We start from the raw sequence: 25,871 nt of genomic DNA on the forward strand, positions 1-25,871 counted from the left end.
AGCAGGGAATTCGAGGTCACTTTTGAAATTTCGTACATCCCGAACGGTTTTCCGTAAGTATTAAGTGGCATACGTCCTGCAAAGCATGGGTCTGATGTGGAAGTCTAATATAATATTACGTAATAACCTAGTGGTAATGAACGACAATGACGTAAATCTTAGGAACGGAGAGAGTATTTGACTCCGATCGACCACACCCACTCCCAAAAGCGGCCGGACGTGCTAGTGGAGCTTTTCCGCTTTTTAAATGTCGACAGCTGCTTCTTTACAAGTTAGAGACTCCGGTTCGGGGGGCAGCGTGTGGAACCCCGCCGCCTTCCGCCGTGAAAGGACTTTGCAGCGACACCGTCCGCGTCGCCGCGACCCGAAAACTTTCGTCCGGCGCGCGCGCCACCTCGTCATATGGCAAGCCGTCCGGGCCCCAAATACCCCACTTTCACCATGAAAATAACGTGACGCTGCAAGTAAACGCCGGAAAAGATGCCGTTTTTTACGCCGTCCCGCGATGCTCGTGTTTGTACGTGTGGGGAGAGTGAACAAAAGGACACAACAATTCAGCAGTTCGGCGGTATCACGCAAAACCACACGGTGAAAGGGGGTGGTAGTAGCCTAGTAGGTAACACACTTGCCTATGAACCAGAAGACTACAGAGTCACAGGTTCAAATCCCACTTACTACCATTGTGTCCCTGAGCAAGACACTTAACCCTAAGTTGCTCCAGGGGGGGACTGTCCCTGTAACTACTGATTGTAAGTCGCTCTGGATAAGGGCGTCTGGTAAATGCCATAAATGTTAATCTATCCGCTGCGGTCCGACCTTCTCAGTTACCGGTGTGGTCCCGACAGTTTTAACTTTATTGGTTGTGAAGCGCACAGGACTGAGATCATTATAACACAAGAAAACGGCGCGATGTCCTGCGTCCTCGGTAACGCTGTTCGGAAAGCCGCTTTTAATCACTAAGCAAGTAAACTTTACGACGTTTCCTTGCAACGTTACGTTATTGTTCAAATCTGGCGGCGACAGCGGCGCTTTTTGGCCCGCATGGCTTGCCATATCCCGAGCTCGAGCGTGCGCGCGCACGGCGCGCGTCCCGCGGAAGCACGTGCGGAGCGGCTGCTCGCTCCCGAGTGTTGCCAGGTCCGCGCAATCTGCGCCACTTTCGACTTGGTTCCCCTCTCTCTCTCTCTCTCTCTCTCTCTCTCTCTCCCTCTCCCTCCCTCTCTTTCTCTCTCCCTGTTTTCCCCAAAATTCCCGGCTGGAAAAGGCGGAGTGTCAGTCACGAGTCGTGGATGTTCGGGCTCCTCTCCGAACACGCGGGATAAACGTCCAGCGGGGTGAGCGCCGGATGCGGCTCGTCGGCGGGGCGACGGGGCGGAGGGGACAGGCAGCCCGGGCCACCAAGGACACCGGAGACGCAGCGCGCTTTCCGAGCGCCATGCGCGGGCTCCTGCGGGGCGTGTGACGCCGGGGGGACCATGGCCGCTTTCCCGGAGCCCGTCTCCTCCGAGACCGGCGCCCAGACCCGCTCCGCCCCGGGTGTCGGGGTGGCGGCGCCGAGCATCGCTGACGCCCCCGCCGCTTCCGTCCGGACCTGCCTGGAGCTGCCCGCCGACGACGGTCACCCCAACGGGGGCTACAAGGAGCAGGGCAGCCCCGGGATCGGCAGCCGGAGCCGAGACAGCTCCGCCGACCGGAGCCAGACAGGAGGCGGCGCGCCGTGCGGCATCATGAAGGTGAGATGATGTCCTGTCCTGTCCTCTCATCTCCTCTCCTGTCCTTTCCTGTCCTCTCATCTCCTGTCCTCTCATCTCCTCTCCTGTCCTTTCCTGTCCTCTCATCTCCTGTCCTCTCCTGTCCTCTCTTGTCCTGTCCTGACCTGTCCTCTCATCTCATGTCCTCTCCTGTCCTGACCTGTCCTCTCATCTCCTGTCCTCTCCTGTCCTCTCATCTCCTGTCCTGTCCTGTCCTCTCATCTCCTGTCCTCTCTTGTCCTCTCCTGTCCTGTCCTCTCATCTCCTGTCCTGTCCTCTCATCTCATGTCCTCTCCTGTCCTGACCTGTCCTCTCATCTCCTCTCCTGTCCTTTCCTCTCATCTCCTGTCCTCTCCTGTCCTCTCTTGTCCTGTCCTGTCCTCTCATCTCCTGTCCTGTCCTGTCCTGTCCTCTCCTGCCCTCTCTTGTCCTGTCCTGTCCTCTCATCTCTTGTCCTGTCCTTTCCTCTCATCTCCTGTCCTGACCTGTCCTCTCATCTCCAGTCCTGTCATCTCCAGTCCTCTCCTCTCATCTCCTGTCCTCTCCTGTCCTCTCATCTCCTGTCCTGTCCTCTCTTGTCCCCTGATCTCCTTTCCTCTCCTGTCCTCTCATCTCCTGTCCTCTTCTGTCCTGTCCTGTCATCTCCAGTCCTGTACTGTCCTGTCCTCTCATCTCTTGTCCTGTCCTGTCATCTCCTCTCCTGTTCTGTCCTCTCCGGTCCTGTCCTGTCCTCTCCTCCGCTGTGAACACATGTTGTTGAGAATGCTGTAAGTTATTGGGGACGTGAGACAGAACTCTGTGACACTGCAGGTCACTTCATTAGTAAGAGGTCAACTCAGCAGTAGAGAAATGCGCAGCGTTAAATGGATCAAACGAGGATCTTGTGTAAAAAGCTGATTAATAGCAGCGGGACAGAGACTGTGTGTCCAGCATGGGCCGTTCTGATTTAGGATCCGGTGCAGATTGCATGCAGGGTGACATTAGGGGACGGAAACGAGTCTTTGTATGAATAGTGGCACGGACGTCCGCCTGTCTGGCCTCCCGTGGTAGCTGTATAGAAGTGGGGGAACTGTGACAGGACGTGTGACCCCGTCCCGTCTCTTCGCCTCAGAACCGCCCCGTGGACGCGTGTGCCGCGCTGCTGTCCTTCTGGATGTTGGACGGGAATCCTGGTGGTCGAACCCGGACGGGAAGCAGCTTGTCGTCTGTGTGGCATGTGTCACACACAGCTGATCAAGTCGTGACACAAACGCCTCCCCCAAGGCAGGAAAGCACATTCCTCTGCGTGTGTGTGTGTGTGTATTTGTGTGAGTGTGTGTGTGAGTGTGTGATAGAGGGAGTATGAAGGCATTCTTGAGGACGGGGGGTGGACATCTGCGGAGATAAAGGGACGTAAAGGGCGTATTTGTGGCGCGTCTCCTCTCGCGTCCAGGCCCGCTGTGAGACGCGCGTCGCTTCGGGCAGGAAGTAGCTCGCTGGAGGCGGATCGGCGGCGTGCGTTCTCCGACGCGGAACAGCCTGGTCCCGCGTGGGGACCGCAGCACTGCAGTGATCGATTTCCCACGCCGGGACATTTCATTTGTTCAGGGGACAGCCAGACAGGAAAAATGCAAAGCAAGATAATAAAAAACTTGAAACACAATTAATACAGATTATCGGTCATTAGCAGACGATGTATGAAATGTAATAGTTAAAATTATTATACCTACACAAGTGTGGTTTTTTGGGGTTTATGGATTTGGGTTTATTTTGTCTTTGGAAATATGAGTTTTCATTTCAGTTCTTTTTTTTTTATGACAGTTTTCTGCTAAATAGGATTAAATGAATGAAATATTCATGTTAACGGCGCGTCTGCGTCCGGGGACGGGTTCGTCTTGCCGCCCTCCCCCCTTTTTTTGGGGGGGGGGTCGGTGGAACAGGGGCCAGACGTTGGAGGGCCTGGGCCGGCCTCAGGATGAGGTTTTGCCGGGTAGCTCGCCGGGCCCGGCTAAGAAAATAGATATTGATCATGTGAAACGGGAGACGTCGGAGCGGGAGATGGATGTCCTCGGCGTGAAGTCGAGAGGAGGAATAAAAGTGATTAATGGCCGCCGTGTGATGGCTGGCAGGAAGTGGCAGACGATCTGCGAACAGCTCATGTAATAATTAGCTCCACTGGCCTTTAATGACCGGGTCCGCCCGTCCTTTGGACGTTCTCGCCCTTCGGGTGGCAGCTTAGAGCCGGACTTGGCGGGGAAAACGTCGCGCGGCAGCCGCTTGGGTTACAGTTCCATCTACCACGTTAGTCCCAGCCTCTTCCCAAATGTAGGTTAGTTACGACCGGGCTATAAATAGCCTCCGTATCCGAGAGGGGTTAAAGAAGACGACCCGCGAAGCAAGAAGCGCGCCTGTGTCGGTGCCCAGTCTGTTCCGGCTGCACGAAATAGCATTCCGCTCTCTCCCTGCCAAATACACAAACGGCGGGAAGTCGGGTGTGCTGACACCGGGCGTGGCCCGTGGTTCCGTCAGGAAACGATCCGTTCAGTTCCAGGATTTATAAAAATGATTAGTTGATTGTTGGATGAACGAATTCCCAATTTTAATGGGTAGAAGGTGGCGAGGAAACGTGCTCCCTGCGTCATCCCTTCATCCCGCCTCCATTAACTGCAGCTTCCGGAAATGTCTGCCCCGCCCCGCCCCGCCCCGCTGCTATTAATGGCTGTTTAATGTTGTGCTCGCTTCGTCAGGAGACGGCAATTACGCCGTTTATGATTTCAGCCGCGGAGAACACGTGATTCGGAACGTCGGGAATCTGGGTCATTCCAGCCATCGTCTGGAGCATGGATGTCCAAATGAGACAACAGACTGTGAAGATCAGCGTGTGTGTGTGTGTGTGTGTGTGTGTGTGCGCGCTTGGCTCGCTTTTACTGTAACTGCAGCTCTACTAGGAGGAATATGGGATGAAGATGCACCTACACACTCACATCCCGTATCAGTAAGAGGGGCGGGAGGGAGTTTCACTGTTATGTAACCCGGCCCTGGGACTGCAGCACGCCTGTGTGTGTGTGTGTGTGTGTGTGTGTGTACACACACCTGAAGTTTAACACCTGCTAGTAGAATATTTTTTTTTGCCTCTAGCAGAGTTTATAACAGCAAGTCGTATAGTTTCTGTTTTTGTTGTTGCTCCGTCGAAAAGTGAATCATGTCAAGAAAAAAAAAATCCATCTTTATAGATCCCGCTATAGATCTCCCTCCCTCCATCCCTCCCTCCCTCGCTCCATCGCTCCCTCCCTCCCTCCCTCCCTCGCTCCATCGCTCCCTCCCTCCATGGAAGTAGTTTTGCCGTCTAAAAGCAGTCCCATTTCACTCTCTCAGCCAGGGCACTAGGGAGGCGGCCATGTAACCCAACACTCAGAGAGAGAGTGTGTGTGTGTGTGTGTGTGTGTGTGTAAAAGTCTGTAGTTGTGTTGCTCCTTTTTATAGAACGAGAACAAGTGTGTGTGTGTGTGTGTGTGTGAGAGAGAGAGAGAGAGAGAGAGAGACTCTGCACATCTGAACCTGCAAATGAAACGTCCCGTAACCTTCGCCGGTTTCGGGGCTCCTTCGTGAGCCCCGCTTCAGCAGTAATTTGAGACTTTGTGCTTTCTTTAATTCCGCTGTTCGGCCCGCCGCCATCAGTTCACCGCAGTAGCCGCGTTCGGTTACCAGTGCAGCGCTGGTTTGATTAGAGGAATAAAAAAAGAGAAGAAAGCGCAGCGGGCAGCTCAGTTTCACATCCTGATGCTGTCGCCGTTCTTCTTCTTCTTCTTCTTAATGCTGCAAACCGCTCGCGCCCAACAAACTGTTAGAATCGGTTCATCCACCTGCATCACATCAGGGCCTAATCAGAATCTTCGCGTGTCGCCAAGGAGATGGGGTCAGAGTTCAAGGTCAACCTTCTTAAGATGGAGCAGTGAGGTGTTAACCCGTTGAGTGAATTATTCTGTTTTCTGTAGCCTGATGACTGGCTATCGAGTTGGTCATGCATCATACGAACATGATTTTTATTTTTATTCAACTCTTTCTGAATTTATACCGGTGCCAGACAACTTTAAAACCTAAAATCTTTATGTACAATGGATATCATTGCAAGTCCAAATTCCTAAGCAACGACATTCAGGCAGCATTTGGTCACATGACTGCAGACATAATCATAATCAAAGATGTGTGTGTAGTTATTAAAGTGTGATTAGATCATTTGTAGTTATTTGTGTGTAACTAAAAATCTTTCGGTCATGAGGCCTTAATTGAATTGCCAGGTCTGAACTAACGAAGGTATAAAATATTATTTTGCATATTGATCATTCGAGCATGCGAACCACATGGATGGGGGTTTATTACGTCACTTCTAATATCAGAAGCCTCTCAGCTTCAGTGTTCTTTCCCTCATCGATGCAGCTTCTTTCTTACTCTCTAACCAGACATCAGTGGCAATTTCACTCATATTTTTTCCTCTTTGTTCATTTCTAACTGCTGCTGGGTATTTGTGACCCGCACACTGGCCAACATCATTAATAATGGTGGACTCCCCACCAGTCCTGAAAGGCAGGAGATGAGGTGAGACGAAATGCTGGTTCAGCTGAAATTTGCAATGACACTAGCGCATTTAACGCATTTAACATCTGTCACATTTGTTTTAATTTTTTTTTTTTGTTGCATACCCTCCTCTCCGTGTTATTACACAGCAGCTTGAACATGTGTTCTCTGGGGAGGCTGAACCGCCACACCTGACTGGGCATGCAGGCCCGCTGCGGCAGGCGCATGGCTCGTAAAATACCTACAGACATAAAAAGTTCGCTCCTGCCCCGCTTATGAAATCATCCGAAGACGTACAGTCTGGATGCAGCACGCCAGGAGTTGTACGTTATTCCATACCATTTTTACCACATAATTCAACTGTATGTTTTGATGAGTAATTAAGCAAATTGTGCACATGAACACTTTTTTAAACTACTTTGTTTAATACTGTCATTTCCAATACTGGCCAAAGCAACAAAAAAAACAAAAAAACATATATATATGTTATGGTGTTATGAACATTATTCATTACCAAGAGTTTATTACCATAGTTTATTTCCAATATTGTTATCAATATTTTGCAATTGTATTAAAATGTTCTAACTCATGAGAAGGAGAATGACGATCCTGCCATTACTTAGCAGGACAGTGAAGCGAGTGAGGCCTGCCTGCCTGAACTCTGATTGGCTGTTGGCTCGCGGTGCTGAACCTGCACACTGATCCTGCCGCCCGCATGGCGTTTGTAGGCAGGGTGCCGTTCACTTGACGCCACTGACCGTGATCTACCTCGCCGCTGGTGGTCGCGGTGGTCCACAGAAGGGGGCAAGATCGTGGCGATGAGACCACTGCGACTCTATACATCTTAAGAGACAGGAACTGTTGCAACATTTCTTCCTGGACCCACTGTTAAAGTGCACTTCAAGCTGTTCCAAGATGTGGATAAATTGCACAATCTAGCTGTCCAACACATGAATTAAAGAACCTGAATATTCTTCTCCTCATGGAGGACAGTGATGTTTGACTGTATGGGGACACAGCTATTCTTGCCTTCTCTGCGCCTCTCAGTATGCAGCTGCATCTCTCGACGTACGTCGAACCCGTAAAAGGGTTCCCCAGTTGCCCCGCAATATACTGTTTTATTAGAAGTCCAAATGGCATTTACAGCGGTTATGAAAATGCCAGTAGGATACTACAGAACACGTTGGAGCATAAAAGTACATCAAAAAGTTAAGGCGTTGAAGGCGAAGAGTAAATTCAATACTCAATATTACAATAAACACCTGAAACGCTGGTTGTCCGTTTCTTTGTCATTCGTGAGCGTGGAGTCCGGTTTCTCTTCAGATGGCACACGCTGCCATCATTTATTTGCAGGTTTGGGATGCAACTGAATTTATGAAACAACAATAATCGATGCAATAAGTACACATGACCGCCAAAATACCAAAGAATACATACCAAAATTATTATCATTACTTACATTATTGAATACATATATGTATTCAATAATGAATAATACTGAATAAGAGTGTGTGTGTGTAAGAGTCTGTAGTTGTGTTGCTCATTTTTATAGAATGAGAACAAGTGTGTGTTTGTGTGTGTGTGTGTGTGTGTGTGTGTGAGAGAGAGAGAGAGAGAGAGAGAGAGGCTCTTCACATCTGAACCTGCAAATGAAACGTCCCGTAACCTTTGCCGGTTTCGGGGCTCCTTCGTGACGGTGAGTGCACCCTCTTTGGCGTGCTGCTGGGTGCCGAGCTCGCCCCGCCTGCCTTGGGCGGCTAGGTTGTCCCAGATCTGGACAGTGGCTTGCCCAGCGAGTCGTGGAGGCATCTGCGCTGACGCCGGGAGTGGAGAAGTGACACGGCTGGGTGAGCGTGGTCTGAAGGCGTGGTTGAGGATACCACAGCACGGGAGCTGGTGATGAAGTAATCTCCATCGCTGCTGTTCTCCTCCTCCTCACTATGCCACGTGGAATCCCAATCTCTGCCATCATCTTCCTCCTGCTCGTCAGACCAGCGGTTGACACGTCTTCCCCGTTGTTCTTAATCTCGCCCAGCAAATCTTCCCACTCCCCATCATCATCGTCCCCATCATCTTCATCCCAGACGAGTTTGCAGTCAGACTATTGTGGCTTGTAGGGTGTGGAAGTAGTGGACAGATATATATTGTGTATACTGTTGTATTAATCTCTTTAATCTTGAATTTCTAACCCGCATGGGGTTACAGAATGCACAAAACAATACAAAGAAACTGAAATGGAACTAAATCTAAGCATTATTGAAAGTGGAAAGAATCAATACATTCAATATGACACAATATTTAGATACCAAATAGGATTCTTAATTCTATACTTTGACGATGCATTGGTAGTCATAGCAGAGCAAGGGCCCTCAGGACCCGTCAGGGCCGCTGCTGAACACTGAACTGATTGTCGTGGTCCAAACTCGATTCTCGGCGTCTCCCACACGCCTGCTGCCATTCGCTGGCCGGAGAGCATCTGATTCAACAACGGCCTTCATTTTTTTACGCCCTCTTGGAATCACACATTTCTGCCATTGTTGTGTCACCCGGTCATGGAGGTCCAGGAACTGCTGGAGTCTGTTGTTTGTGCTGCGTATTTCATTTCTGAGCTTCTTGGACAAGCAGTGGTTTAAGTTCTTTCATTTTTAATTGCAGCTTTAATGTTCTGTTAATTTATACACTGGATATTTTCGGTGTTTCTGGATATTTTAATCCCGGCACAGTTGTGAGATTACAAGCGTTCAAATTCAGACCAGAATCATGGATATTCTGCTCAAACGTTTGGATGAAATAAAAGTTCTGGCCTGGATTTTTTTATGTACACCCCTCAAGCCAACACAACCTCACCAGTGGCGCCACCGCGTTGAAAGTGTCCTGCTGCCCCTTTAAAGAGTACAGCTTGGGGCAGTGGTGGCAGTGGTGACCTAGTGGGTAAGGAAACTGACCCACTGTGGGGGGTACATGCCGAGTCACCAAGGTGCCACTGACGTCCCCTTGAACAAAGCACCGTCCCCACCCACTGCTCCCCGGGCGCCTGTCATGGCCGCCCACTGCACACCGAGGGTGATGGTTAGAAGCAGAGGACACGTTTCGTTGTGTCACCATGTGCTGTGCTGTAGTTTTTCACAATGACAATCACCGAGAGGAATTGATCTGCAGGATCTTTTGTTTTGCTAGACATCCCCAATCTGACAACCCAATGTGGCGGCGGTAGGGTGGTAGTAGCCTAGTGGGTAACACACTCGCCTATGAACCAGAGGACCCCGGTTCAAATCCCACTTACTACCATTGTGTCCAAGACGGTGAGTGTCTCCAGAGGGACTGTCCCTGTAACTATTTCAATTTATGTCACTCTGGATACGGGCGTCTGATAAACAGCGTAAATGTAAAATGTAAATGGCGGCCCGTCTGTCAGCTCTCACCGCAACGTCTGGCCATTTTGCTTCTGTCCATTACCCCACACTCTTCGTTCCCACTGTGGAATATGTGTGTGATGGAGGGAGGGAGGGAGTGTGGAGGGAACAGACTGTTTCATTCGGCTCAGCCAGCTTTCAGCCTGAAAATCTGCAGCGTCAACGTCCAAATCCCGCAGTATCTCTCGCTCGATGCCGCTGGGTTACGTGTGACGAAGCCGCGGAGCGCCGAGCTCCGTCTGTCGGCTCATGCGTGTCTGTGATTCTGATCTCGCTGTTGTTCTTGTAAGGTGTGTCGGTATCAATGCTGAGCTTTTTTTTTTTTATCTCTCCCTTTAAAGCCAGCTGTCAAAAACAGGAAGTGAGAACAGCTTAGAAACACAGAAGCGCGGAGGGGCGAGGAAGATCGGAGGGCGCAACGCATCCGCTATAGTAAACAAATGTGCGGGTTTGGACAGGAAGTGATGTCACCGCATGTGGCCAGTGAACTTGATCCCATTTTTTGCTGTGTGGATTTTGGCGGGCAGGTGCGGATAGATTAATACCTGGGCGTTGAGGCGACAACGACTGATGGGAGGGAGGAGAGAGTTGGGGGCGAAGGAGGTTCACGCCCACCCACAACAACCAAACTCTGCCCTCCATTATCTGGCAGGTGCCACCAGTCTCGTTTTCTGTACATGCCAGACTAATTCAGAACAGAAGAGCCTCCTCAGAGCATTTCAGAGTGCCTCGCTGTGTGTGAGTGTGTGTGTTGTGTGTAAAAAACCTGCAGCACCCCCCATTAAACTCTTCTTGCTCTCCATTTTGCCGTATTGTTCCTCTGCTTTGTGTGTGGCTGTGGCTGGTGTGTGGTCAGTACAACCAGAGATCTTCTAAGGCAGGAGAAACATCACTTAAAGTCTCGGAGAAGCATCTTGGGCGCCAAAAAATGGCGGTCATATTTTTACACGCCGCCCCTCTTCCCACAAGCCTATGGTTTACTTTATAGTTAGGGGCAGTGGTGGCCCCATAATCTGAAGGTTGTCGGTTCGAATCCTGATCCGCCAAGGTGCCCACTGCTCACCAAGGGTGATGGTTGAATACCGTGTGCTGTGCTGCAGTGTTTCACAATGGCAATCACTTCACTTTCACTTTTCTTCATAATGACCACAGGGGAAAACATTAAGGCATTAGTGTCCATATTTGACAGTTTCACCTGTTGCGGTGGGATCGAGCACCTTGTGCAGCCATAGTTTGGAGTTCAGAGCTTTTTATTGCCATACGGCGTACAGTGAAATGCTCCACAGCCCAGACAATCAAGATTTACGATTTAACTGCGTTCACGATATAGTGCACATACGGCAAACATATAGAAGTAGTATAAGCATAATCAATTTAACCAGTATGAGGCAGTATGACTTTTATTCACATAATACACATATTACATTTTACACCAGCGCCCCACAAGCAGTTTAATTCCTATTGACTAGATAAGCGGAGAAGTAAGTGAAGGTGAAGTGATTGTCACACGTGATACACAGCAGCACAGCACACAGCACACACAGTGAAATTTGTCCTCTGCATTTAACCCATCACCCTGAGTGAGCAGTGGGCAGCCACGACAGGCGCCCGGGGAGCAGTGTGTGGGGACGGTGCTTTGCTCAGTGGCACCTCACGATCGGGATTCGAACCGGCATATAGTAACTACAGTAATATAGTAACTACAACACGGAATATCCACGTGCGGCGTCTGCATCGGCGTCTTTCTGTCGCGGGGTGGTGGAGGCGCGGCACCCTCTGTTCTGGTGGAGGAACCCACAGCCGTCCTGTGCCAGACCTTCTCTCAGCCTGTGCAGATGGCGGTGCGCCTGGCCTCGCCAAGGCTGCCGCAGATGGCGGGAGAAGAGAGAGGCTCAGCAACCAGGGTGTGTGTCTTTTTAAGTGTGTGTGTGTGTGTGTGTGCGTGGCAGACAGAGATACCGAACCGTAAATAGATTTGTGGCTCCGGGCTGAAGTTGCCCGCTGCGCTGTGGTTGGTGGTCGCTGCTCGTTGTGTGGGTGGGGGTAGGTGCGGCATGTACCGCGCTGGGTGTGGCATCCTTTGAGGACTGCCTTAGCCCCGCCAGCGTTGGCCAGTGGCACTTGTGTGTCCCCTTAGTTCTCTCCTGGCTTGATTTTTGTTACCAGAGTGATAGGATGCCACGATCAGGACTAAACGACGGCCAGTAGATTGCAGTGAAATGATGTGCAGATAACAGAATGGATCTGGCAGACAGGGCGGATCAGGTATTTTGTTCCTGTGACTTGGTCACAATCCATGTCAATTGCCACCGACCTACTTCGATTAGCCCGCGTTCTGTCATCTGGTGGCGTGCACTCTGTATTAAATTCTGTAATAAATGCCCTTCTCCATTCCTACTGCTAAATGGGAGGAGGACCTGTCACAATGGCTGCTCTCAGATTGGTTTAAAAACGTTGAGTAATGAATGATCTGCGTCGGTGCCTGCAAAATTCCCTTCTATATTGTTTCCATAAGCAGACACGTATCTTTGGCTGTATTAAAATTTTTTTCTTAGAAAAAATATTTTTGGCAAACGAGGGCTTTCGGTGCTTTCTCGTGCAAGGTTTCAAAGGTTCGACAATGACCTGTAATGAAAAGGTACCACTAGAGCAAGGACCACAGGACCTTGTCACGCTGATTTATTTTCCTACCTCACGGCCCTAGCGGCCTGTTAACATTTCATTCTCTGATTCCACGTTTTGCGGAAGATCTATTTTAGGAAAAAGCCACGGATTGAGATTCCTTTCATCAAACGAAGGGCACAATGAAGTACATTTTAAGGCACTTACGTAAGTCGCTCTGGTTAAGAGCGTCTGCCAACTGCTGTAAATATACATATAGATGACAGTGCCTTTTTTTTATGAATAGAGCGATTAGATCTGGATTCAAGAAAAAATCTAGATTTTTGATAAAGAACCTTACATAGAGTTCAGGGACAAATGGCCTACACAGAAGCTATAGCTGCTTTTTGACTCCTCCCAACTGCCTGCCAGACCTGAGTCCAAAACCAGAACCCTGAGGGGGAATCCAGGACAGGCAGCGTCAAAACCAAGGAATCCAAAGAGAGCAAAACAAAGAACTAGGACACTGAACCAAGAACTTGGGAATAACTCAAGGTTTCTTAACAAGAAACAGGCCAAATCAGGGATAGGAAGTAGGCCTGCTGTATGTTGGAAATATTGGCTGTAAAATGTTTGCCTCCCTGTTGGTTACAACACATGATGTTATTTATTCCCAAAATCGTGGTTCTGGGGACTGGCAGTAACATGACACGTGACACGTGACAATAAGATGTGTGTGCACATGTGTGTATGAGTATTCCTGTTTAGTGGACCATTTCAGTATGGGATCCCTTACTTGTGTGTGCGTGCGTGTGTGTGTGTGTGTGTGTGTGTGTGTCAGTACATGAAAAAAATGACATGCATGCACACACACACATACATACTTAGTAAAATTTATCATTTAGCATTTATCAGACGCCCTTATCCAGAGCGACTTACAATCAGTAGTTACGGGGACAGTCCCCCCCTGGAGCAATTTAGGAATAAGTGTTGCTCAGGGACACAATGGTAGTAAGTGGGGTTTGAACCTGGGTCTTCTGGTTCATAGGCGAGTGTGTTACCAACTAGGCTACTACCACCCTATATACCTTTATATACCTTCGACCACAGAGGTATATAGAGGTAGTTATATATTTTAAATGCATGTGTGTGAGTGTGTGTGTGTGTCTGAAAGAGTGAAAGTTTGAATGTGAACACAGGAAGCTGTCAGCATCGTGCTAACACTGAACCACAAACACACATACACACCAACCAGCACCCAAACTCCCAGATAACCTGGGTGATTAGTGACATTGTGATCATTGTAGAACCCTCTGCTATCCACCTCACCCACCATCTCAACCCTGGCGGAGTCGAGGCTCCATGATTGGTTGTGAGCTGCAGTGTTGGAATGACTGTTGGCTCCAGCCTGCCTATCGACTGATTGAATAGAGGTTAGAAGCATTCCACGAAATACATTATACATTCATGGGTGAGAACTGATTCAGAAATCCTTAAAATGAGGCAATCCTGCAATAAAAAAGTCCTCAGAGGGTTTATCATGGTAGAAATGATGATATATTCCACAAGACTCAATTTGAAGAAGTCGGTTTGGAAAATGGAGGGGTTAAAAGAAAATGAGATTTTTCATTATCAAAATTCCCATGTTCAAATGGCCATTTAGGGAAGTGTTACATCTTGTGAGTGTTTTGGTGCATCATTCATAATTACACTCATATTTTGCAAAACAATGTTTAACATTTAAATACAATTTTATCAAAATTGGTTTGTTTGTTTTTCATGCAGTGAAATGATAGATTTGATCAATATTGTGTAGAGGTTAATGTAAATGCAGTGTTTATCACACCATAATCAAATGTAATCTGAAGGATTTTAATCTATAATAATAATCTACATTATTGATATACCATGCTATTAACACAAGATTAACATATCCCAATTCCCATGCATAATGTATATACAAACAGGATGCAAAGATTTGCAAAGCTCATTAAAAAAGTATTTCTGGAACTGGGCTTGTAAATCATAACTCTGAGATATGATATATATATATATATATATGGTGTTATATATACTGTATATAGTGAGGCGCTTATTTATATATATATATATATCACACCATAATCAAATATAATCTGCTATATATACAGCTATATATAGCAGATTTATATTTGATTATGGTGTGTGTGTGTGTGTGTGTGTATATATAAGTGTGACAAAAAGGGACAGAGAGACAGAGCCAAACTAGCATTTTCATCCCCTGTGGAAGTGGCGCTGTTTTCTGAACACATTACGATGATTGATAGATAAGAAGCGGCCTCGTTCACACCTTCACATCCTGAATTAATGTTTAACCCGTTTAGCTGCGGCGGGGTCCGTCTCTAAGCTGCTCGTTTTTTTATGGGTGGCGCGGGTGGGGTTATCTGATTACTTTATAGTCACGTTTGTTCTGCCTCACTTCATCACCGATCGAACAGGAAACGGAGTAATGGACTCATTGCTTTGTAACAGTGTACCTCAAAAATCCAAAAAAAAAAACGAAATTTCAGTCACAACCATGAAGTTAATGAAGATTTTAATAGATATGCATGATTTGAATGAACATTTCTGTCTTTTTTTCACGCCTGTCTGTCATCGTCCTTCTTTATTTATTCTTCTTGTCTCCTTTTCCTGCGGTTTCCTCATCCCAGAGCTGTCGTGTGACTTCCTGCTGTCTGCGATCGTGTGACCGACAGGGTCATGCGCTCAGCTTCCTGCGCAGTGCTGAGTTTGCACAGACCAATGCGCAGCCTCCCGTCCAAAGATCTGCGCGCTCATGCCGCAGTTAATGCCCGCCGCTCCGACTGCAGCTATGGCTGGCCACTTCACACCCCGCATCCTTCCACAGCAGTAGATTGATGTGCGTCTCAGCGTCTGTGCAGCGTCTGTGCACGACCGAATGGAGGAAATTTGTGTTTGTGTCGGGGCTTATTCTTGGACTGCCTCCTCTCCGCATCTAAGATCAGAAGATGATATTGCTCCCTTCAAACAGGAACTCATTCACAACCCTTAAAAATATAGAACGGTTTTTGAGTTTGTTTGAGTTTCTCTGCATCTCGGCCACAACTTCTGTTTCGTGAGACGCACAATGTGAAAGCAACATCCACATGAATCCTCAAACAGAAGAAAGCGTGACACGGCCCTGGAGACTCACCTTCTCTGGATCAAAACGCAGTGTCGTGCACGTGATCTAAAACGACGGTGAGTTATCTCTTCATCAACTGGAACCTTATTCCAGTTCTGATGCTCACGTGGCCTTGGGGGTCAGCATGGCCGCTCTGAACTTTCTACCATGACCAGTGTCAAGGTTTTCCAGAAACGTCTACTGTGTGTTGGCCTGCCACCACGGCCACAGGACCCATTTGAAGCCAGTCCCGCCGCTGTTTACCCAGCAGGGCTGAGATGGACCCTTGACCCTGCCTGGAGAGTGCACCAATTAATGAAAGCATTTTTTCATTGCTTAGCAACCGACACCTGTGCATATCCCATCATCCTTTTTCCTAACATTAGAAAGGAAGATTAACAAAGAATGTAAAATATTACAAAATTAGCCATGAAAAGTGCATTATGGCAGAAGGTAAAGTGAATTCAAACAATGAGTTTTTACTATTATCCTACTATGCAGAAAAGTAATGAAATGTTCCGTAATAGTGATTAATCCAATAATAATTGCAATGACAATTCATTGTCTCTGAGAACACTTTGCCTATTTCCTATTCTGGTGATAAAAATTCTGCCTTAGTTTAACTGCATCATTTTGGCGGTGAAAACGGGCTTCCTTAATTTAGGTGCGCCATGCGTGGCGAGAGCCAGGCGACGATGGGCGTGGAGTGGAGCGAACATTACGCTTTACAAAACAATGCAAGGAATGCAGTAATGCAGGATGTTATTTTACATAATGTTTTTTTTTTCCGGATATTTACTTATTATAGCTGTATTAGTAATTTATTTCTTTTTTCTAGCTAACAAAGCAAGGTGAATCCTGATGCTGTTTTTTATTATATTGCAATAACTGAAAGCAATAATTGCAATATGATCCCCCCCCCTTTTCTATGAATGTCTGGGTTCATGGGGGTGACTAGTGTTGACTTATGTGTACAAATGTGAGCCACACTTCTGGTCAGGGCTGCGACATGTTGATGGCAGGGTTTGTAGTGTCATTAAAAACCTGGAAAAGTCATGGAATTTCAAAAGAGAATTTTCCAGGCCTTGAACAATTTTGGAATACGGAATAAACATATAACGTTCTGGAAAAGTCATTGAAATCTGATTGACACCTGAATGTATAAAGAAGTACATAGTTGCCGTAAGACTGCATGAAAAAGTCATGTAAACTACAGCCGAAACCTTTGCTCGAAACCAATTGTTGCCCATTTTACTCACACTCGGGCTTGCACGGTAAACTAGCGGTCAGCTGATGCCTTTCCAGTGGCGATGCGAAAATGGATGCTATGGGGGTGAGACGGAGACTAGCCTCTGGCCATTACGTTTTGATTGCGCTGACAAAAGCAAAGTGTGAGGTGTGGAATCATTCTGACCATGAATAAATGTATAAAATGTATAAATAACTCATTTGTGACCTACGGCAAAAGAGCTATCTCACATTTGAATAATATAGTGCGCTTTTGCCCGGCTTGGAGGAAGAAATTACCGCCGTTCATTCTGGCTGGAAAAAGAGCTTTTTACTTGTAACAGGGTAGGTGGAGCCGACATTATAACACACCCAGTTTCTGCTTACTGAATGCTGAGAACGCGGCTGCTCCTATTCTCTGGCAACGCACGATGGAGACGGTGCCTACCCACCCACCTTCACCAAACTCTGTTTAACCCCCACGTAACACATCTCAACATGCAACATTTACGCCCGAGACGCTCATTGTCTTTCCCCTCTTAGTCTTAAGGTGTGCATCATGTTTTTGTTTTTTTTAAATACACCTTTTTTATTAAAAAGCTGCAGTGTGCACAGATTTGGTTTCACACCTTGTGGTAAACAGTGACATTACAGAGCAGGGCCAGCCATTGCTGGCTGGTTAACATGCGCAATTCAGCTTTTACCCCTTCAAACTATACGGAATGTTGGACTAGCTTTCTGAAGACCAGATCAGCAGTTAAGATGGCATATGATGGCATCTGGCTAGCATCTCGGTTAATTTGCATGGCTTAAAATATGCTCACATTTGATGCCATTTCATACATTTTTCCGACTGTTACAACTTCCGACTGTAATTTTGTCCAAACGTTTATGTTAATTTTCATGGCATTGTTTGATTCATGGATGTGTGTGGGCGAGAAGGTCTTGTGACCTCAGATGATTTCAATCAGTCCTTCTGGCCTGATGGGTGCCGTATCAATTCTTATTAATTCAATAACATGTCTCCACACAAATGGACTCTGAAAAAAACATGTGCGGTGAACGACAGCGACAAGCCTGCATTACTAAGGCTTCATTTCTCATCGATTGCCTTCAGCTCTGTGCTGTGGATCAATCAGTGGCAGAAGGGGCTGAGCCCCGATTGACTTCCTCCACTTCCAATCAGCTAGAGCAGCTTTGAGGAAATCTCCCTGTGAACACTGAGTCCCTCACCTCTCACCTTGCTCCTGATCCGCTTACCCAACACACAGGACAGGAGCCTTGCAGATGGTGGCTTTCATTTAGTCTCAGTTGCATTTGGAATTCAGTTGAAAGCCTTACTGGATACTAAAGACCTTTGTTCTCGTTTTGGTGCTTTTTCCACCTAATGACCAGTGCAGGATACGAAACCAGATATATAAGCTCATAAGCTTGTGTTCATTCATCCATGGATCAATTTTTATTAATTTTGCTTTAATGCTGTCCTCTGGTAATACATGTTTGTGTTCATATGGTCAGGGAGTGTCCCAGTCTGCTGTTCTAGAGATCTGTTTAAATGTCCACTTTGGACATCTCCAATTCCAGTTCAAGAAGATTCCACTTCTCAAGTACCTACAATAGCACCCTGCTGACTGCCTGTTTCTCTTAATTGGCCATTATCATAGCATTTTATGGACCTACACAGTCCAAGTGTAGGTATCTGCTTATTAAATATTGTGTGTTGTAGTAAGTGTGAATTTTTCCTCCAATAATGTCTCCAGTGGGGGGCTAGAGATATTAAACATTAACCACAACATTGATCATGGTTCAAACCCCACTTACAACCATTGTGTCACTGACCAAGTCCCTGTGGGGATTGCCCCTGTAACTACTGGTTGTAAAGTGTTCTAGATAAATATTAATATATAATTGCGGGTCATCACTATAATGATATTATATTATTATAATGATATTATATTATTAATGATATTATGCAGCTCACATATAGCTGCACATTCCCTAACCAGAACAAAATTATTTCCCCACACTTACACAATGCACAATATCCTAATGACAATGGCTTGAACAAAATATGACATCTTTAAAAATGTGAATATCACTGCAACATCCAGAACAACTTCCATGTGACTGTGACTGTTTGAATTTTTAATGGCTGCCCGTATTAATGCAGTGTACAGCGTTAGTACCGAGGCCAGCTTGACAGGCACTCAGGATGCTGCAGTTCTGAGCCGAAAGGATCTGTAAGGCTTTAAGACACGAAGTTAAGTGGCTAAAGATTACCTCCCCACCCCCAATACGACCATATGCATTTACCTGTTCATTGTTCTCTTTCCCTTTGACACACACACGCACACACACAGACAGTTTCACACACATTAATGTAATTGAATATTCTAGTAAAAACACAATTTTAAAAATGTATTTTCACATTTGATGTCCTACTTCATTATTTTATTTTGTTATGTTACAGCCTTATTCCAAAATGCACTGAATATTTTTTTCCCCCTCAGAATTCTACACACAACACCCCATAATGACAACATGAAAAAAGTTTACTTGAGGTTTTGGCAAATTTGTTAAAAATAAAAAAAAACGAGACATGTACATGTACATAAGTATTCACAACCTTTGCCATGTTCATAATTTGATGCTTTTGATGCTTGTTGTGAATTAAAACTCGCACAGGTTTTTTTTTTTACATTCGGTATTCACAACACAGAGAAATCTCAGCTTATTGCAAAAGTGGTCATTTTAAAACCTCCTCGCCTCACTCACAGTTGGGAATTATTATTAATGTCATTTCTCGGGGCAGTTTCAGCGTCGGGCCTCGTGGCCCTGTCACCTCTGAAATGAGTTCTTCAGTCGTTCTCCCTCTGGGCTGAGTGCTCTGCTGCAGCCGGGTGGGCGTGGTGGTCAGAGATGCTGTGAAGCTGTTTAATTCGGTACAGTCTCTGCCCCCTGAGGAGAGTGGGATGAAAGACCAGGTCGGTGTGGGAATGGGCAGCAGGCGCTGAGTGGGGGTGGCGTGAAGCTGAAATTGGCCTAGAGATCATCGGTTGGCACTTTATTGTCACGGTTGCAGGTGCCTACGTGGAGATGGAGGACGCAATCGCTCAACCTGTATACTGAAAGAGGGATGTGTAACAAACATGGAAACAAAGCACGCGTGGTAGCACTGGACAGGACACATAACACACACAATGACACGATGAAGACATGATACAAACAGGGCAGATGTATACAGATAACAGCAGGTGCAAACAGTCAGGAATTTGGGGAGCACAGTCCACAATTATCTCTGGTCCTGACGTGGATCCGCAGCACCCCACACTCTCAGTCCATTACATTTATATATACCAATCTCTGGAGGACATTGCGTGTATAAGTGTGTGTGAAAAATTGTTCCTCATTTTAAGATCCTTTAAAAGGCCAAGATGAATGGTATATTTGTGTGTGTTATGCGTGTGTGTGTGTGTGTGTGTGTGAGAGAGAGAGAGAGAGAGAGAGAGAGAGAGAGAAATAAGACGCAGACTGATTGGCTTGTTCATTATGATGTGCGATTTGCTCATCCTTCATGTACCCTCTCCAGCCGCCACCTCACACACACACAGATGCAGCATGTGACAGATGAGGGAGTGTGAAACAGAAGGCTAGACACTGACGAGTGCAGAGGATTGTTGTCCAGCGTGACTCAACTGGCAGGATTTCTGATTTCATCAGCATATATAAATGCGCTGGCCATGTCCTCAGACACGTGAGAGCCGGTGGGCTCACCTGATTAAGCCAATGGAGGGCCCTTCAACGTATTCAGCTAATGCGTAATGATCAAGCATCTCGAATATATTCCTCACAATCACCAGAACAACAATAATTGTTAATAATGACATTTTGGTGTAATGTACAACCATTTAATATATTCTGCTGTATGGGAGACTAATGTCGAATGATATTAAGGGCAGTGGTGGACTAGCGGGTAAGGAAGCAGCCTCGTAATCAGGAGGTTGCAGGTTCAAATCCCGATCCGACAAGGTGCCAATGAGCAAAGCACCGTCCCCACACACTGCTCCCCGGGTGCCTGTCATGGCTGCTCACTGCTCACTCAGGGTGATGGTTAAAATGCAGAGCACACATTTTGTTGTGTCACTGTGAGCTGTGCTGCAGTGTTTCACAATGACAATCACTTCATGTTCACTTTATATGTATACTGGAATGCATATATATATATGTGTGTGTGTGTGTGTGTATATAGAGAGAGAGCAAGGCTGTTAATGTGAACATATATGTGAAAGTGTAGTGATTGTCATTGTGAAAGACTGCAAAGCACACGATGACACAACCAAATGTGTCCTCTGCCTTTAACTTGTGTGTGCATTTATATGTATGATACTGTATATGTACAGGGTGGGCCATTTATATGGATACACCTTAATAAAATGGGAATGGTTGGTGACATTGAACACATTTTACAAGTGGTCAGAAACTTAGAAATAACTCATGAAAGAATAAAGTTACGTTAAAACCAAGCACACCATTGTTTTTTTGTGAAATCACCAATAAATTTGATGTGTCACATGACCCTCTTCACACATACTAATGTGCCACAAACAGGACATTAATATCACCAACCGCAGTGATTCCATTTTAATTAGGTGTAGCCATATAAATGGTCCACCCTGTATATCGAAATATTCATATATAATATGTGTACGTGAATATTAAGTGTATGTAGATTTCGGAGAAATTACATGTTGTTGAAACTTCTCTCTCTGAACGAAACTTTATCGGCGTGTGAAGCGTGGGTGTTCAGTCTTTCAGATGAAAGGCCCCAGCGCTGGAGTGAGGTGTGTGGGTGTTCATTTTTTTCGTCGGCTGGACAGAGAGGCTACCGGAGTTCACTTGGCTGAAAATAAAATAATAAATAATTAGCTCCTGTTTGGCAGCCTGTCAAACCCAAAGAATCACTGCGGTCGCTCACACACACAAACACACTTACACGCAAACACACACATGCTGGTGATTCACCGTGTCTCAAGTGGGCAGGCCTGGCTTTCAGTATAAATATCAACATCAAGTCTTTATTCTCTCTGTTTTACCTCCTCTATACATTTTGAGTCCAGGAAACAAATAAGACAGTTTTTTTTTCTTCTGCATAAATAAACACCGTAATGGCTGCGTAGAAGGATGAGAACACTTGAGAGCTGCACACACACCTACGCCATTTTCTGAACGAGCACATGCGACAAGCCACCTACACTCATATACACAAGCTTGACTGACAAACAATGGATGTTTTTTCTTTTTTTTTTTTTTTATTATTATCAAGTACTACGGCCACTTCACTCTCCCACATACAAATGCCCACTTGTCCGGGGGACCATGCACGCACCAGAGTGACTGGAACCCGTTCTTCTAACTTTGCAGGGTGTTACATTCATTCGTGCTATAATTGGTAACAAGCTATAGTCTCAGTTATTCTATTATCTCTTTAAAAGAAATCCATAATGCATTTCATGGCCAAGTTCCAGCATGAAAAATAAACGGCAGACGTATGCTTTTATACTACAGTTGCTATAAGACGTATGCTTTTATACTACAGTTGCTACAGTTTTTCTCCCATCAGCTGTGAGCTCTTAGGTTTGGTGGAATGTTTTCTCGGTAAAAGAGGTCACTGCCGTCAGGGAATAGAGCAGATCCCCTGCTGTATTGCCCACCTTCCATGGTGGCAAACCTTTAAGCTCAGGGGCAACATTGACTTTTAAAATTTGTCAGACGGGCTGGATCAGCACCAGATGCAGATGTATGATACATAACCATAAAAAGACATCACAGTGTTCATATTTACATTCACTTTTAGTGGGAACTGTGTTGCTTAGCAGCCTTAACTTCGGAGAAAGGCTTGCTAAACTAGGAAAGAAAAGGAAATGAGCCGGTTGCCCAGAAGCAACAAAAATAGATTTCTCAATTGGTTTTGTGACAGTATATTTAGAGTGTATTCAAATATAGATAGTAATATATTTTATATATTCTATAATAATATATTTTATGTGTAAGCAATATATAAATATTTTAAATAGAACTTATAAAACTATATGAAAATAATGCAATTATTGTCATTTTCGTATATTTAATAAATACATTGTTATACTATTTAATATATTATTAATATATAGTCTGAAAAATGTACTACATTAAATTAGATTATGTATTGAAAAAGGCATTGCAAATATAAGGGGAAGTTTCTCATATATTGAAATATATTTACCAATATATTGCAATATAAATTCTAGTATATAGCAATATATACGTTTGTTTCATAAGGGTGGGTGTTGCATGTTACATGGGGGTTAAACAGTTTAATGTAGTTGGGCGGTCGGGCGCCGTCTCCATTGTGGTGCCAGCAGGTAAAATCAGTCAGTAAGTAAAAAACAGGTGTCTCGTACCAAAAAAACGTAATCGCCAGAGGCTTGAGTCCGTTTCATTTCAAAAGACTTTATTTTGGCAATTCCGGAATAAAAAGATCAACGGGTCAGATGTGGAATATTCCACTCGTACCATTTACCAAGCATTGCTTACCAAGATAAGTGGCTCGAGTCAAAGTAGCATCCACATGATTCCCAGCAGAGCTCCAGAACATCCCAGGATCTCCACAAGACTCTTCGCAGGGTGGATACAGGCTCTCTGCTCCCGAACGTCCATGTGATTTAATGGAAGATGTCATTAAGGACAGATAATAATAGTATTTGGGCAATTCTCTGAAAAATGAAACCTAAATGCTAAAAAAAATGTCCATAATATTTGCACTTTTACTTGTCCTAATATTTAAGATGGGTACTCAGATAATGTGTAACGTCATTTAATTTCAATGTATTAAAAAAACTGAAGGTTGTGCAGACATTTGAAACACCCCCCTTTCAGAAATATCAAGTATGGGGGTTGTCAACTGTAGAGCCTGTCAAAGCCCATTGGGCTATTGTCGTGCCTTATTACTGGGTAGTTCAATATAACGTTATGACAAAAGCCATACAATCAGTTGCGATGTGATGCATGTTACACAGAAAAATAGTCTCACTTGTTTTCAATAAAACTCTACAAGCATTCAGACAAAACAATTGGGTCGCAACTGTGCAACACTTCATTAAAATAATGTTTATGCAACCAATATATGCAACTAAAATGACCAAGATGGTGTGATGCACGAGTGCTGTTAAGTTTAACACATGATAGCCAGTAAAAAAAGTTAAATTGTGGTGCACTGTATGAATATTTTTATTTAACCTGATGCACTATTTATTGTAACATATATAAACAGAACTTTGAGTATCTTTGAGGTTATGATAATAATTTGTTTTGAATTTCATTGAAATTAGTAAAAAATTTACATCGTGAGAGGTAACCAACAATATTTATTTCTTATATAGTTCATAGTTCTGACCACTAGTTATGGGGATAAAGTAACTTCATCAATTGTTATCAAAATGTCCCATGCATCACATAGAGAATCATCCATTAGCTTATGAACCAGATAACCGCAAAGATACAGGTTGAAACACAACAGTCTGCTTACTAAATCGCTCTGGAGTAGAGCGTCTGATAAAAGCTGCAAATGTAAGTGTAATCAGCGTTACTGTAGTAATGATAAGTCCCATTAATTTGAATAGACAGTCCATTCAGTGCTGGACAGTTAACAAAGTGGGGTTCACAAGGGTGCGTCCCAGGTCCATGTGATGGAGCCTCAGACACGGACAGGGTCGGCACACGTTCCACCTCTTCACTCACTGAGCGCTACAAAATATATTGTATACAGTCACGTCATTAACATCAAACCTCTGAGCACTTCCGCATTTTCAGAAGAATGACGGCCCCGTTTTCCAGATATGGTCCAGGCACAGATTTTCCTGGATATGACCGGCTCTGGGCCCAAAATCCTTTGTGCCAATCAGGCTAAATGCTTTCCAACAAATTTGGGCTGCATGAGGAACGTCTGCAGCCAGCTGAAAATGCGAGCCTGATTACGACCGGATGTGGCCCGCACGTTTTCTTGCCGGTGCCGGAGCGGAGCCAGATGTGCCATATCTCAGCTGTGACTGGCCTGTCTGTGATTTTCTCTTTTCATAATAGCCTGTCTTAACATTAATTACTATATGAATGTAAATGAATATTGTAAGTATTTTCAGTCACAGTAATTATCTTTAAGTAATATTTTACTTCATACTGTTAAAGTGTAATAATTATGCAAATTTGTATTTAATAATGTAAGGTCCTTTTTATGGTTAGTTGGATTAAGCTGAAGGTGACAGTGGCCTCAGTACAACAGATCAAATTCAAAGGTATTGGGGGAGTCGTACCAAAAGCAATTTTGTGTGTGTGTGTGTGTGTGTGTGCGTGTGTGTGTGCACGTGCCAGGTATTGCTTTATGGCTTAATGTTTTCTGTGTATTTTTGCAATGCTGTCTGCACCTCAACTCTCTGTTTCTCTCCGTCGCGAGCCCAGGAAGGGAAACGTGGGAAGTAGTCTCACACCTTCACACTTCACGGGTCTCTCTTGTCCTCCTTCAGTTCCAGATGAGGACTGAGCTCATCACTCGCTCACTCCAGATTGGTCAGGAAGTCTAAGGGGGGATCAGGAGGATATTTTAGTGCCACCCAGTAATCATCATGGTAGACATATAACCTTCAGTGCAGGGCAGAGTAAAGCAGTAGAAGGGAGTCCACATGTGAACAGCAAATTCTATTTTCCCCTGGACACAGAACAGTGAGTGCCACCAAACTAATTTATTTGTTTTATTTGCCACATACAGTCAATATATTAAATTGACTGCTTACCATCAAGGTTTAATGGTAAAATCAATAGTGTACATCTGTAGATTCATTTCCTTATAAAATACATTCTGACATCATGTCTTGTTTAGCTTGTAGTCATTTAGCACATTGACCACTTTTAATATGAAATGAATATGCTGGGTATTTATAAGTAGCAGTTTGTAGAAACAAAATAATTTTACATTCATTCATTCTTTTATTCTCATTGCATATGTTTCTGTATGGTTTCAGAGAATAGATGTACTTCTCAAAAGCCATAAAGGCATGAAAAATGCAAAAATGCCCTATAAAATAATGCCCTAAATATGAAATGCAGTCTGTCCCTACAATTACAAAATTATCG

At 45.2% G+C, this 25,871-nt stretch overlaps 1 protein-coding gene across 2 annotated transcripts in view; it reads left to right on the plus strand.

The window, feature by feature from the left end:
• Positions 1–950: 950 nt before the first annotated feature.
• LOC114793925 (inactive phospholipase C-like protein 2) overlaps positions 951–25,871 on the plus strand; it is a 49,070-nt gene continuing 24,149 nt past the window's right edge. Inside the window, exon 1 of one of the 2 annotated variants that reach the window (XM_028986097.1) lies at positions 951–1,733. In XM_028986097.1, coding sequence (XP_028841930.1) covers positions 1,476–1,733 — 258 coding nt within the window. In that variant the 5' untranslated portion in view covers positions 951–1,475. Of the gene's footprint in view, positions 1,734–25,389; positions 25,461–25,871 lie in introns of those variants that run through there. The other variant, XM_028986098.1, reaches the window with a different exon arrangement.

Source organism: Denticeps clupeoides, chromosome 7 (assembly GCF_900700375.1).
Source record: "Denticeps clupeoides chromosome 7, fDenClu1.1, whole genome shotgun sequence".
In the NCBI taxonomy this organism is placed as follows: Eukaryota; Metazoa; Chordata; class Actinopteri; order Clupeiformes; family Denticipitidae; genus Denticeps; species Denticeps clupeoides.